General features: G+C 48.9%; 1 protein-coding gene across 2 annotated transcripts in view; it reads left to right on the top strand.

Moving 5' to 3' along the window:
- The window catches only part of CRMP1 (collapsin response mediator protein 1), a 79043-nt gene that overhangs the window by 32166 nt on the left and 31145 nt on the right, over positions 1 to 15732 (top strand). For both annotated transcript variants that reach the window (XM_044226233.1, XM_044226234.1), the window contains exons 3-4: positions 3534 to 3718; positions 7907 to 8071. In XM_044226233.1, the coding sequence (XP_044082168.1) occupies positions 3534 to 3718; positions 7907 to 8071 (350 nt within the window). The remainder of the gene's footprint in view (positions 1 to 3533; positions 3719 to 7906; positions 8072 to 15732) is intronic.

Below are 15732 nucleotides of genomic sequence, written 5' to 3'. Positions count from 1 at the left end.
GAACATGGAGAGACCATGTCCACAACCTGTCCAGTGAAGAGCTCAGGAGAGCATGGAGCCCTTCTCTGCCTCCCTCTGCCTACCCCAACTCCAGTCCCAGATTCCAACCATTTCAAGTCCTGCCCAAGCCTCTCTTCCTTTGCTGGATTCCTTCCTTTTGCTTCTTCCCAGCCACACTGAAAACATGGTACCCGCTGACATAGCCCAGCAGCTCTCACCTGGAACCTTGCACCCATAAATCCTCTGGCTGGAACACCTTGCCCCACCCCACATTCTCATTTCACTGCCCTCCCCCCACCTCACTCCCCAACCCCTATCTGTCCTGTGGGTCTTGCTCATGTGGTTCCTCCTCCAGGAAACTTTCCCTGACGCCCATGCTGGCAGCATTCCTCTGCTGGCCAGCCTGTGTGCCTGTCCCCACAGTCCCCAAGCTGAACTTGACCCTGACTAGGGACATGGCCTTAGTCAGTGCCGGATACGAGAGGTACCAGGAGTATTGATAGGAAGTGTAGCAGAGGAACCCTGGCCTGTCAGGACCTTGGGCTCTTGGTCATAGTACAGGCTGGAACGAGAGGGAGAGAGGCAGAGGTGGTGGGGGAGTGATGTTTCTAGGTCAACCCCCTGCTTCGATAGAGACAACCACTCCGGGGTGAACTCTGTTTTGTGGGGCCTCAGGGTTCTGGGGCATGGGGGTAAAGGATGCTGACCCTTTTGCAGGACCACCTACCCACCTGTCACATGGGATTGAGGTTAGCTCTGCAGGAGCCTTGCAGTTCAAGATGTGTATATGTGAAGCAAGTGCTTACCGGGCAAGCTGCATTTATTAAGTGCTTGCTGTATGAGTGAACACCTGGAATCTTAGGGACTTTGGTAGACCGAGTGTTCAAGAAATATGCAGTGTCTACAATTCATTATTTGTCAATTCCTCTTAGTCAGAAACCCCTTTTTATTTGACTCTTTCTCCTCCCCACACCTCACTAAGCAGAGTGAGTCTTTGGATTTTCATTTGGAGCACGGAGCCCTGCTGGCTGGGGGGCAGGGGTGGGAGGGCTGAGACCCAGAGGGACCGCCTATACTGACCTCAGGCACAGCCTGGCATAAGGAGGCTCAGTTATGCTCCTTCCCTTTGATTGAACACCAAGAATTCTTCTCTTTTGTGGCCATTTGCCCAGTTTTCCTGAAAGCGTGTCAGCTGTGTTTGTGTTAAATCAGTTAGGATTCACTGAGGGTTCCATTCAGTTTGCGAGGGCTGGTGACTCAGACGCTAGCCGCGGAGCACTTGTGTGGGGGGCGAGGGTGGTGTTGGGGGTGCGGGGAGGGAGAATAATTCTGGCTAATTCATGGAGCCTCCTGTTCTGCACATACTGCCATTGAGAACCATTTGCGTTCTTTCTCCTAATGCACTGGCAGTTCCATCTGGGTTAATCCCAGTCCGGAGAGAACCTGCTCCTTCAATGTAAGAGAAGCTGGAAGGCAAGTAAGGTTGGTGGGCAGAGGCTAGATATTATATTAGACTTGGGGGGACTTGGCTTGAGTCCATACCCACCACTGACTTGCTGTGCAGCCTTGGACAAGTCAACATACCTCTCTGAATTCCATTTTCCCCCTTTGCAGAATGTGTTTACTTCCTATAAAGAGAAGCAACTGTCATGCCTTTAAAATGGACCCCTAACGGTAGTACTTGGCACCGCAACATGGTGACTGAGTCACACACCCACTCAGGCTCCAGGTACCCACACGAGGGGCTGTGTGTATGTATAGCCCAATGCCCACTCTGGGTCACGCCCAAGCCTTTGCCAGCATTAACCATTTGAACAGGATCCCGTTTTCTTGAAAAGCCAGTTGAAGCATGAAATGAGATGATCTGGAAAGTGCTTAGGAGAGCCAGCTCTCAGGGGTGACCTGCTCCAGGTGAAAGGTTTGGGGCCATCTCCTCCTGGACCCCCTGCTCTTCAGCTCCTAACATATCTCCATGTGTTTGGAGCTGGACAGTAGGAGGATCGGGCACAGCTGGAGTCTGCACATCGAGTTGCAGGTGACAGAGGGAAGGACATGGCGTTAGAGGCAGCAGCACCATGTTTGTGGGTGTGGTCACAGTAGTGGTCCCTGGCCTCGTGTTTTTGCTAGAATTATTTTCAGTTTCAGGACAGAGTACAATGCCCCAGTTCTGTGGGAGAGCCCAAGAGGAGCCCTCTTCCCACCCACCATAACTTGCTTAGACCAACCCTGTGCAGGGGTCCAGAGGAGCCAGGATCGTCCGCTTCAGCTGCTCGGGTGTGGATTCTCTTTGGGACCTGACGTGGTGGTCCCTGCAGCAACACTTGCCTGTATCTTCATTACGGGTGTTTTCTGTATCTAACAGTATTGTTGCCTCATCTGAAGAGTTCAGAGCCACTGTATTTTTTTTAAATAAAAAGTGCTCCTGTTCAGACCTTGTGGTCTTCACCAGGCGTTGACCTTGGAGGCTCTCTTCTTTGTCCTAGTTCTGGCTGAGCCTCCCTTCCAATATGTCTCCTGCCTGTGGTTCCAACAGATGAAACAGCTGCCACCGTAGGGGGGAAGTCTTCCAATTTCTTGGGCTCTTCTCCCTTCTCCCTCCCTTTGGAATTTCTACCCCTTCTGGCACCTAATACGTTGGGGAACAGAAGGGATGTCAGCAGGTTCAGAAAAATTCTGCTGTCCCCAGTGTGATTCCCTCCAGTCTGGTGCTACGATGTTCGTGGCTTTTTCTTGCAGGGACTGGGAAGCTAAGTAGCTTCCAGTGCCCAGGAGAGTGAAAATGATAATCCCAGTTGCCTGTCTGCATTAGCTTGCCATGGCTGCTCTAACAACATACCACACACACTGGGCAGTTTAAACAACAGATGTTCATTCTCTTGTGGGTCTGGAGGCTGGAAGTCTGAGATCAGGAGGTTGGCGGGTGGGTTTCTTTGAGGCCTCTCTCCTTGGAGTGTAGATGGCCATCTTCTCCCCATGTCCTCATGTGGTCAACCCTCTGTACGGGTCTGTGTTCTGATCTCCTCTTCTTACAAAGACACCAAGCCTATTGGATTAGGGCCCACAGGGACAAACTCATTTTACCATTATTGTCCCTGTAAAGGTCCAGTCCTCAAATACAGTCACATTCTGAGGTCCTTGGGGTTAGAGCATCAACATACAGCTTTTGGGAGGGTCCCACTTCAGCCTGTAACACTACCTCTCATGGTCTGCAGAGCTAGGGGGACAGTACACCCTGTCTCCTGCAATCTGGATCATCAAAGTGGTTGATAAAAGTGTTCTAAGAACTCTGGAGCTCTAGGCTAGTCTGAGGACCCTTTGCCACCACCATGCCCTGGAAGACTTCCCGGATTCCTGGACTGGTGAAGCAGCCCACCTTATACTCCCTACTCCTGCCTGAGCATTCTTTGTCTACCCAGTGCCCTGCCTAGGACCTGGCTCAGGAATGTTTACCTAATGGAACTGAAGCTGCACAGTTGGCTGCCATGTTGTCTTTCCTTTAAGAACCAAAGGCCAATTTGGTTGTTTGTTTCCAGACAAATAGGAGAGAACTTAATAGTTCCTGGTGGAGTGAAGACCATCGAGGCCAATGGACGGATGGTGATTCCTGGAGGTATCGATGTCAACACGTACCTGCAGAAGCCGTCCCAGGGGATGACTGCTGCCGATGACTTCTTCCAAGGGACCAGGGCAGCGCTGGCAGGCGGGACCACGATGATTAGTGAGTTGAACCCCTGCCTTAGGCACATGGGCAGAGACTTTGGTTCGTCATCACCAGTGGCAACAGAAACACCACATTCTCAATCTACACTAGGCAATTTGCTCAGGGGACCAATTCATGTAATTCTCACCACAACCTACCATAAAGACTGGCACTGGTGGTACAGAGAGGATTTTATAGGCAATCCAGACACTTAAAAGTTTAAATTATTTTAATGCATTGGAAGATAAATAACTAGCACTACCACATCATGGGTGCTGTTGCATTGGGTGAGATTGAAATTAACATTTAAATTTTTAGAAATGGTGAGCTGATCTAAAGAAAAGTATTAAGGAAAGAATGATATGGTTTGTAGGGAAATAAAGCAAAAAATTCCTGAACCTGGTGTGCACATGGCTAAAGTTTTGGGACAGGGGATATAGGTGTTATGAAGAAAGATGGGAGAGGAGAGGCTGAAAAAAGTTGCTGAAGGTGACACAGTGGGAAAGTGGTTGTTCTAATTAGTGTTGACGCAGTAATGCCAGGATAACGCTACATAATGAATAGTCCCCAGACTTCAAGCGTCACTTGTTCTCTTGGTGAATGATCAGAGGCACTAGGAGCAGGATGGAGTGATTCTGCCTCAGGATTTGGGTTGGGTTCAGATGGGCACCATGGAGCTCCCACCCTGGAACCAACACCCAGCTCAACCTTGACCTTCTCCTGGCAGATGGCAGAAGTACAAGAGGAGTCTGGTAGAAACTTGCCACTCCTCTTACCACCTCATGTCTTCACTTACATGCTGAAGTTCTGTTGGCCAAGGCAAGTTGCATGGCAGAGCCCAAAGTCCCTGGGATTGCACTCTGCCCACCATGAATCCTGGTGAAGGTAGGAAGGGAGGAGGCATTGTGTACAAACAATGTCATCTAGCACAGAGGTTCCCTGGGATCCTGGATTCTTCTACAGTATTTTGCAGTCTCCTGTAGTTTTTGAAGTAGCTTTTCTTTCTTGGATTCTATTTTATTTTATTTTTATTTTTAATTTTTTAAAGATTTTATTTATTTATTAGACAGAGAGAGAGAGACATGAGCAGTGGGGAAAACCAGAAGGAGAGGGAGAAGCAGACTCCCTGCTGAGCAGGGAGCCCAACACAGGGCTTGATCCCAGGACCCTGAGATCATGACCTGAGCTTAAGTCAGACACTTTACCAACTGAGCCACCCAGGTGCCCCTCTTGGATTTCATTTTAATAAATTATTTTAATTAATAAGCAACAGTTGATTTTCAGTGTTCTTTCAACTGTTAGGCTCTCTGGCTGCCCATCTCTCTCCCTCCTAGGAATCCCTTTGGAAGTATGCTGGGCTAGAGTTGGCCATGGCAGGTGGAGCTCATGTGTCAGAGCCTCCTTGTCCCCCTGATTCAGGAGGGGAAGACCCAGCTCATGAGGCAAGCACAGTCCTGGTTCCTTCTCCACAAGACAGTCTTTTGTCTGCTGGTTGGGAAAGTGGGAGGAGCCCCAGTGTTGGACCTGGATGGATTTGGACTTGGACCCCAGCTCTCTGGGTTTGATCCTGATCACTGCCACTCAGCACCACTATGACTGTGGGCAGTATTTAGCCTCCCTGTGCCTCAGCTTTCTCATCTGTAGGATGGGCTTTATTATCTGAGTCTCCCCCAGCATAACATTGCTGGAAGACACACATGAGGTTCCTGGGTGTTGTGCATGACATGTGGCAAATACTTGGAGATAGAAGCTCACACAGTGCTGGGAAGTGGAGAGGGAAGTTACAGGCTCAGGGGACCTATGTGGAGTAGAGGACAGAGCCCCGAATCAAGAGTCAGGATCTCCAGGGTCTTGCTTTGCTCCCTTGAGACCCTTAGGGCCGGGGATTTATCCACCCCATCTGGAAAAGGGTGATTTTTACAATGTGTTTCATGGAACCCCAAGAACTCGTGGAAGCACTAGGAGGACCATCGTGAGGGGTGGGAAGGTTCTGAGTCCCCACCCCATGTTGTCATCCAACAGATACTTATTGAGGGTGGTTCTGTGCTACGTGTTAGGGGAGGGAAGCACCAAAGTGGACATGGTGCTGGTACCACAGTGGTTGCAGTCTTATGGGGAGTTATACAGATCATGTATAACTATACACACATGTCTGTAATCTGTGACTAGGACTACAACATAAAGGGGTGCAAAGAGCTTTGAGCTGAGGGGCAGAGAGCTCAGGGAAGGCTTCCCTGAAAATGCAGCATTCATGCAGAGGTCCAAAGGATGAATATGAATTCACTGGGTGAAGAGGGTGGAGGGGAGCAGGGCTCCAGGAAGAGGGATCAGCATGTGTGAAGCCCCTGTGATGGGAGGACACAGCTTGCATTGAAGAGACAGAAGAAGGCCTGTGAGGCATGAGTGCAAAGATTCAGAGATGGGATCACGTGAGGTAAGACTGGAAGGTGAGGCTGGTACTGATGGGTCTTGATGGCTGAGGTAAGAATTTTGGACTTTTTCAAATGGGCAATGAGCAGGCATTGAAGTTCAAGCAAGGAATGATGCCATCTGCTTTGGGTTTTAAAGAGACCAGAATAGAGTGGCCTAGATCAGATGTGGCTGGACCAGGGGGAAGTGATTGTAGTAGCTCAGCTGACAGAAGAGGGTAGCTAGGATGAGGAGTGTGGCCATGGAGGTGGACAGAGATGGACAGCTCTGGGGATATGTAGGAGGAAAATATAAGTACTTGGTGATGGGTGATGGGAGTACCTGAGAGAAAGAAAGTGTCAAGAATGACCCTTGGGATCCTAGTTGTGGAATTAAGATGGTAGCCTCAAGCTGAAGGGGTTGTAGGGGACCAGATTTGCAAGGGGAAGGGGGAACAATGTTGCACGAGGCTTGGGACATTTTAATCTTGATGTGCTTTTGAGTCTTCCTGGTGGAGAGGTCAGGGAAAGAGCTGAGGTCAGAGTTCTGCAGCTAAGAGGGAACGGTACATTTTAGTGAGCAGGTGCATTGAAGGGTGGACCAAGCCATAGGGAATTTGACCATTTAATGGCCAAGTAGAGGCAGAAGAGTCTACAAGGAGACTGAAGAAAAATGGCCACAGAAGTAGAATAAAAGCCAGAAAGCCATGTCGTCATGGAAGCCAAGAGCAGGGAGTGATTCACTGTGTCCCAGGAGGTCCATTGGAGTCAGGATTGGATGTTTCCATTAAATCTAGAGACATTGAGATGGAATTAAGTGCAGAGGCTGATGATTTCGACAGTAGAGGAATGAGTGGGCAGAGAATAAAGCTGTACTTTATAGATGTCTGGCTGTGAAGGGTTGATGTTAGGGAAACAGGGTAGTAGCTAGACGGATATGCAAAGTCAAGTGGGGTTTAAAAGTCAGGCATCTCCGCTTTCATTTGCTTTACATTTAAGATTTTATTTTGAAAAGAGGTGATGAAGTTAACATGCTTTTAGTTTATAAGGTTGTGTACCTTTCAGCTGTGGCAGCATGGAGTAGTAGTAAGGGGTTCCAACTGCAGCTGACGGGACTCCATAGGTCTTCTTCCTACCATTTACCTAGTTGTGTGACTTTCGACAAGTTCCTTACCCTCTTTGAGCCTCAGTTTCTTCTTCAGCCACTGGAGATATTAATATTCACTTCACAGGATGGTTGCGAGGATTTAATGAGATAATTTATGGAAAGCCTGGTGGCAGTGTCTGGGGCATAATAAGCATTCAATAAATAGTTGTGATACTGCTGCTGTTGCTGCTGATGACAATGACAATGGTGGTGACGATGTCACTGCTGATGGTTATGGTAATGATGTGAGAGTGATGGCAATATTGATGATGGTGGTGGGAGTGATGATGGAGAGGGTGGTGATGGTGATGAAGGTGGTGATGGTGATGATGATGGTGATGATTATGATGATGGTGATGATGGAGATGTTGATAATAGTGATGGTGATGGTGGTGATGATGATGATGATGGTGATGATGACATAATGATCATGGTAATGGTGATGATGATGTTGGGGACGGTGTTGATGATGGTGATGGTGTTGATGAGGGGTTGATTGTGAGGGTGATGATTAAGGTGGTGGTGATGATGATGTCAGTGGTGATGATGGTGTGATTGTGATGATGATTGGGTGAAGAGGGTATTTGAGGCCACCATTGGAACAGCTCAGGTCCTATGCATTTTGGAATGATGCATATTTTTCTTTCACAGTTGACCATGTTGTCCCTGAACCTGGGTCTAGCCTTCTGACCTCCTTCGAGAAATGGCATGAGGCAGCTGACACCAAATCCTGCTGCGACTATTCCCTCCATGTGGACATCACAAGCTGGTACGATGGTGTTCGGGAGGAGTTGGAGGTGCTGGTGCAGGACAAAGGTCAGTTAAAGCTTCAGAATGGGGGTATAGTTCTGGAATCCCTGGTTCTTTGGTGGGTCTCAGTATATAGACTTAAAAATCCCTTTATCTGCATTTCTTGTGAGTCCAACTATGAGCTACACACTGCGGCATATACAATGGAAAAAGGATATCCTCTTTGAGGAGTCTGTCCTCTTCTCCTTCAAGCCCTTTGGAGATATCCCCCTGTTCACCGAAAAAAATCTGATTTTCTTAGCCTGGTACTCAAGGCCCTCAGTGATCTAGGCTCATTTCTCATTTTTTACCATTATCTTGGATGCATCCCCTGAAGTCTGCTGCACTGCTGGGCCTGTGCTCAGGCTCTACTCCCCACTTCCAGGAATGCCCTTTCTTCTATCCAGCTACCCAAGCTCAACTCGCAGCTTCTCCAATTTCCCCAATCAGAATTACTTGTTCCTCGAATGTCTATCTCAGGTTACTCTGGGGGCACCTTCTCCATTGTTGTTGGCTTATGGGACACTGGTTCTCTGTCTTGCTCTTGTATTAAACCCTGAGCTCTCTGGGGTGGAGGGAGGGAGATTGTATCCATCCATCTCTGTATCCCACCCCAGTTCCCTTCTGTTTGGACTCACACCACGTGTCCCTGCACGGTGTAGACACTAGAGTGTGCATTGTGTTGAGGTGAATTGAACTGAAGATACACAAAGCAAAGAGTAGGGAAAAAATGAACTACGGCGGGAATGGTCATTCTGGAGAGGGGCAGTTCTGGATGCTCTCGGAAGAGGCCGCTTCAAATGAAGGAAGTGCTCCAAAGAGAATGCAAGGGTGTTTTCCATTTTTAAGATAACATATGCTGTGTTTTCTCATTATAAAAGTATATTTTCCCCATTGCAAAAAAGTCAGAACATCAAGAGAAGGAAAAATCTTTTTTCTTCTTGAGCTTACCCCAGTCACTGCTTACATTCATGTTAAGGATTATTGCTCTGTCGATTTGGATGATTTTCTCCTTATATAGTTATATGATGGCAGTTAGGTGGAATCCTTCTATTTTCACTTAACATTTTATGAGTAATCATTACTTTTCATTAATAACTTTTCAGGGCTTGTAATGTACAGTTTAATGGTTAACTTGCTTAGTTATTTTTTTTTTATTGGGCACTTAGGTTTTCTGTTTGCTCTACTCTAAGTAGTGTTATGGTGAACATCTTTGTATATAAACGTCTGTTTGCATTTCTAATTGTTTCCTTAGATTTCCAGAGATGGAATTACAAGATCGACGTTTTAGCATTTTTCAAGGCTCGTGACACTTATAGCCAAATTACTTTCCTGAAAGATGCGCCTTGCATGCCCACGATCCCCGTGTCTCTAGCTGTTTGCATGCTTGTGCCATTGGGTTGTATTTCTAATACAAAATCCATGCAAATCTGATAAGTCAAATTCAGTCTACCACTGTCCACTGTTCTTCTTTTATCATTATTTATGATAAATACTTTGCATCCCTTTCTATGAATGTCTTGTTATATTCTTTGCCCCCCCCCATCAGTTTGGGTTTTATATGTCTGAGTTCTGCGTATCAGGAAGGCACTCCATTGCAGTTGCTGTGAATCACACTCTTGTTTTGTACAGAATCATAATCCAATCACAATCCAATCATGATCCATAATTTACAATTTTGTACCTCACTTTTCTCACCTAATGTTAAATCCTGAGCAGTTTCCCACTTACCCTATGGGCTTCATCACATCGGTTTTAGCAGCTTGGCTGTGTATGGGGGTGTGAAGAGTCAGGTAGAACACCAGCATCGCAAAACTGTCTCAGGAGGGTCCCACAGCTCTGTGGGCGAGGGGCATTTTGTGAAGTCCTATGTATTTCATTGTCTTAGAAGAGGACAGAGAATTCTCTTCCCCTGACCAGACACTTGCAAGGAAGTGACTTGGAGAAGTTTTTAGGTGCATTCATGGTTTTAGGTGTCTAATATCATAGAATGTTTTCTATTGATTTAAGTTTCAGAATTAGTGCATGTTTATTCAGAGACAATACGGAAGTGTCTAAAATAGAAAGTGATAATTAAGAATTTGTCTTTCCAGGTATCTTTCCTATTTGTGTAAGTGTGTCCACACTCAAACACACATAATTCTCACGTGCGCAGACCTGTATTGTACCTTATCTTGCATGATGCTTTTTTTTTTTTTCCACGCAATAAAACATCATGGCTCACCAGGCCTCTCCACTTAGCAATTGTGTGACCTTGGGGCAATCACTCAACCTCTCTGTGCCTCAGTTTCCCCAGCTGGAAAATAGAGGTTGGAACCTCAAATTAGAGGGTATAAAGTGCTTAGAACACCATTGGCTCCTGGTAAGGATTCTTTATTTTTAGTTATTACTTTTATCATCATTCCATCATAAGACCCCCAGAGTGTTCAGTCTTATGGAGGTACTGGATTGATCTCCTTCCTATTGGAAACTTTTAAAAAATTGTGTGGTCAGGGCTCACTGAAGCAAATCCTGAGGTGGAGACTGGGGTGCAGGAAATGAGTGTGGATTGGTTTCCTTTTTGCTACTGTAACAAGCCCCCTTCCCCCATTTGTGGTTTAAAATGACCCAAATGGCAGTTCTGGAGATGGGGAGTCTGAAGTGGGCTTTAGGGCTGAGGTCAAGGTGCTGGGGGCCCTGGAGGGAGCCCTTCCTTGCCTTTTCCGGCCCCACCAGGCTGCCCGCATGCTGGCTGGTGACACTATCCTTCCAGACACCCCCCCCACCCCAGATTGACTCTAACTTCTCCCCTGCTTTTCCTTAAAAAGGACCCTGGTGATCTCACTAGGCCCTCTCAGGTAATACAGGATGATCTTTTATCTCAGTCTCCTTCATTTAATGCCATCTGCAGATTCCCTTTGTTGTGGGAGGAACATATTCATAGGTTCTGAGGATTAGGGTGGGGACATCTTTGGGGGGGTATTTTGCCCCCACTCCCCAGCATGATCACAGGATCAGCCACTGGGAGCAGAGCCCAGAGAACAAGATCAGCTGCAGGGAGCTCTGAGACCTGGACACCCTGCCACTGGATCCCAGCGAAGCCAAGGGGGTGGGGACTTCATAGCTCCTCTCCAGCCAGGCACTGAGCGAGGTGCTCTGGGAGGGGGCATGACCTTGAGCGAGGCTGCTCTGTGCAGGGAGGGTGATTCACACAGGGCTGACTGCTGAGGGTCATCTGCCTGCAGCTTTCCCAGCAGCAGGGTGTGGGATGATCCCAGCAGTCAGGCTGCCTAGGTTCAAGCCTGCCCTTCGGTGTCCTGGCCAGGTGCTGCTGGGCAAGTCCCCAAGCTGACCTCTCTGGGATTGTTCAGCGACACCACATCCAAAGCACCTGGGCTCTGGTACCAAGTGCAAACCCACTGTCTGAGCTCATTGTTAATTCTTCACCCTGATGCCAGGTCTTTGTTGTCATAGCAATCCCAGAGGGAGGTTGGGGGTGGCTTTTCTTAGGTACCACGGCGGCTGAGCTACTGAGTCCAGCAGAACCCAGGCATAGGGGACCTCAAGCAGGGCTTGCTGCCTGCACGTCTCTTGATACACCCCATGGGGAGAGAGGAAAGGGGTGCCCTCTGTGGAGAGGGATCTCACTCTGGCCTGCCTTGGTGATGCAGGAAGAAGAAGGCAGCCAGGACCAGGGGCTGTGCCGACACTGGATGGTCTCTGTCAGAGCATCAGACTGCCTGGAGGAGGGCTGGTGTCTCTGCGGCCACCCACAGGTGTGGGGACCTCAATAGAAGAGCTTTGGGCAGGAAACTTCATGTTGTCTCGGGGGCCCCACACCTGCTCCCCAGCTCCCCTTTCCCAGGAACTCGAGGCAATGTGCTCCCTTAGGCAGGCAGGATCCTCCACATTTAGCCCCTCTCCTGCGGGGGCTTCCTCCTCGTTCGTTGTTCGGTGGCCCCTGGGCCGCCGTTTCATTGTGGTACATCTGAGACATGCAGGGAGGCCCCAAACCAGGTCCGACGGTAGAGGCCATCCTCAGGGATGGGCTCAAATAACCACATCTCCTAGAAGCCTTCCGTGCTTGCTCAGCACTCCAGGCAGTTTCAATTCCCATGAACTCCCCCTCTGAACTCCCACGGCCCCAGAGGGGGCTTCTCCTTCAGAGCTGTGGGGCTCAGGGCTCTTGCTGTCCTCATCTGGCCTCTGGACTGAGACTGCGCAGGGAGAGGTGGGTTTTTCTCTTCTCTATTCCTGGCCTGCAGTGGTGTCCCACTCACTTGTCTCACTGGTAGCAGGAGGCACTCAGAGCAGATCATGGGTTCTCCTCCTGAGCCAAGGAACTCTTAAGAACCTGCCAGAGCCAGGCTCCAGGCCTGTTGAGCCCAAATTCCCAGAGGGATGTGTTTGCAAAGGTCAGGTGTTCTAATACAAAGCAGGGTCAGGATCGCTGGCTCAGGGACTGTGTGCGCCCCTGTGTCAGGGTTTTAGGAAAGACCCAAAGGAACATCAACCTTCTGTGACCCCCCAGACCCGAGGCTGGGTCTCAGGCTCCCCTTCACATCCCCTGAAGGAGACCCCAGGGCCCGAACCCTCGGCTCTAGGATGGGTGGGCCAGCAAAGTGCCCTCCTCTGAGGTCCCGAGGGTTAGCACCGACAGGCTGTAGGGGTTGCTAGGACCAAAGGGTCTGGAGGGGAAACAAGGTAAGAAATTTGAGGATCCCCAGTAGAGGCTGGCCCCTGTCCAAGGCACTTGTTCTTGCCCTTTCCTTCCTGTTGGCCAGTCCTGTGTCCAAGGTTGGGGGGATGGGTTACAAAGGGTATTGTTGTCAGTGCTCCTAAGTGCATGGATTCCTTCTTACCCCAAGGCAAGTAGCACTGTCCTGAGCCTTGGCTCAAGCCCCTTCCCCTCCTTTGCGCACTTGCAGCTTCATCAAAACATGTGGGCTCGGGGACGCCTGGGTGGCTCAGTTGGTTGGACGACGGCCTTCGGCTCAGGGCGTGATCCTGGAGTCCCGGGATCGGGTCCCACATCGGGCTCCCAGCTCCATGGGGAGTCTGCTTCGCTCTCTGACCTTCTTCTCGCTCATGCTCTCTCTCACTGTCTCTCTCTCTCAAATAAATAAATAAAATCTTTAAAAAAACAACAACAACAACAAAAAAAAACATGTGGGATCGTCCACAAGCCCCACCCAGCCCCGCCTGGTCTTTCTCCTTCCCAAGGTGCTCCATGAATGGTGGTGACCTCAGGGATCCAGTTCAGGCTCACCTTCCTGTGGGGCCCTCAGCTTCTGTAGTGTCCTCACTATCCATCTGCCTGTGACCCCGATCCCAACTCGTGTGTGATACGGCTCCTAGGATGCCCCCAGGGGACGCAGACTTATTAGAATGTTTCTCCCAAACCCATTACCTCTTCCTGTGAATTCTGCTGTCACTCTGGGTCCCCATCTCCATGCGGGGCACCCCTGTCCAGCCATTCCCTCTCTCTCCCTCCCCCATCCATCAGTGGATCCATGCCTTTGCATTTACAGCAGTTCAACTTGGACTCTGGGTCTCCCCTGAAGTCCCTTCCCGGATGTGGGGCTCACTGTGTCTTGTCCAGACTCCTCCTCAGCCTCATCCCTGGTCTCTGCCTCCAGTGTTATCCTGCTAGTGCATTCCAGCCATCAATGTGGGATTTAAAAAAGCAATTAGTGTGAACACCTGGAGTGGCTTCCCCAGTGTCCCCAGGCTCAGTGCCAAGCTGCTCATGTGGCTTTCGAGGGCTTTCCCTCAGATGCTTGCACATGGGAGTGGTACAGTAAATAATGGGGAGCTGAGTTCCTGAAAGATGTCTTACTGAATTCTCTACCCCAAGTGTTTAGCACACGTCTGGCATAGAGTAAATTCTCGGTAAATACTTAGTGCATGAAGGACCAAGTTAGGGAAGAAAGCGAGGGAGGGAGAGGAGGAAGGAGCAACATACCCAGTCTCCTTTCCTAGAGCATTTTTAGCACACCCCCTTCTGAGTCAGAGGGCTTGCCCGGGAATCTTGATGGCCATCATCATTGGACTGTACGATCAAGGGCAGGATATTTTCAGGACAGGAAATCAACGTAGAGCTCATATAGTTCAGTCCGCCTGTTTCAGAAGTGGAAACTGAAGCTCAGAGAGATGTAGTCCCTTCCCCAGTGTCACACAGCAGCTAGCACCTGGACTCAGCTTTCTCTGATAGAGCTGCTGCTAGCGCTTCTGGTGTCTTTGTGAGAATTGCAAAAAGGCACCCTCTTGGGATGCTCCGTCGGAAGAACATGCCCTTCTCCCAGGGCATGGGCTTGGCAGCTGGGGCTCAGGCTGGATTTAGCCTCCCTGGACGGTCTCTTTGCTGGGAGCCCTTAGCCAGAGTACAGGTTATGACTCCTCAGCGCTGCTGCCCAGCCCCTGACCTCCTTGCCAGGTGCTCTTTACGCTGCATTCAGGCTGCCGAAAGAACAGGTGGACAGCGCGTCTCCCAAAGACAAGCTCAGCCTGTGGGATATGAAAGCCATCGCTCAGCGCTCGAATCCATCTTTAGATCAAGCACTTTATGGTTTATTTTAGAAATCTCAAAATACAAGAGGAAGTTATTCTAGAAAATGGTCGTGCCAGCATGCTGTGTGGCCTTGGCAGGGGAGAATGCCTATGGGATCGGATTTTTTATAAACCCCCAACAGGGGAGTCCTGCCTGTGTTTTCTGAGCCATGGACCCCAGCCACTGTTAATAGTACTTATTGGTTTTGTTGGATGGTGGCAGCGTTTCAGTCTCAAATAGAAACTTAATTTAGAAATTATTGAAAAGAAGAGAGAGAGAAAAAAAAAAAAAAAAAAAACCAAGCCAGGCAAAGAGGAGAGGAACTCACATTGCTGGGCTGTGTCACTTGGGTCAAGTGTTTAGCCTGTGTTACTTGGGTGTGTTCTAAGAACAGCAACACAAAGACAATGGTGTCATTACACCATGGGTATGAACCCTCTGGATCTTTCTGTGGGAACTTCCATAGTCTATTGCATTGCCCTGTGTATCAGCCAGCTTTTGCCATGTAACAAACCATTCAAAACTCAGGACTTAAAATAATAATCATTAATCACCTCATGACTCTGTAGTTTGACAACTACAGCTGCAGATGGGTTTCTCTCCTGATCTCGCCTGGGCTCACACACTCAGACATTTGGGCCTCAGCTGGGATGGCTGGGGAGATGCTCCCCGCATGATCTCGTGTCCTCTAATGGGCCCTCTACAACCACTTGTCTTGGTGGTAGTGCTCCAATGGATGAATATGGAAGCTGAAAGCTTCCTCTTGAAGATTAAAGTTAGTACACACACATCATCATTTCAACTGTGGCCTGTTGGTCAAGTCATGTCACAATATCGCAGGTTAAAGGGATGGGGGAAAAAGATTCCACCTCTGAAGGGAGGAACCTGGAAGAATTTGTAGCCATTTTAATCTCAGTAATGTCCTATCTGGCCACAATTAGTATAGTTCTCTTTCATTCAACATACTCTCACCTCCACAAATTTCCATTCGGTTATGGCCTCAGGTTCAGAGTCTAGGATCTCGTGATGAACATCTATGGAAGATGTGGATGAGGTTTCTTGGGCATTGCTTCTCTTGATCCAGAAACTTATGAACTTAAGAGATAAGCTATGTGCACTCCCACCCTAGGCACCCCACATATAATGGTGGGACATGGAC

This window comes from Neovison vison, chromosome 11, assembly GCF_020171115.1.
Source record: "Neovison vison isolate M4711 chromosome 11, ASM_NN_V1, whole genome shotgun sequence".
Lineage (NCBI taxonomy): Eukaryota > Metazoa > Chordata > Mammalia > Carnivora > Mustelidae > Neogale > Neogale vison.
This window is presented reverse-complemented; position numbering and strand designations above follow the sequence as displayed.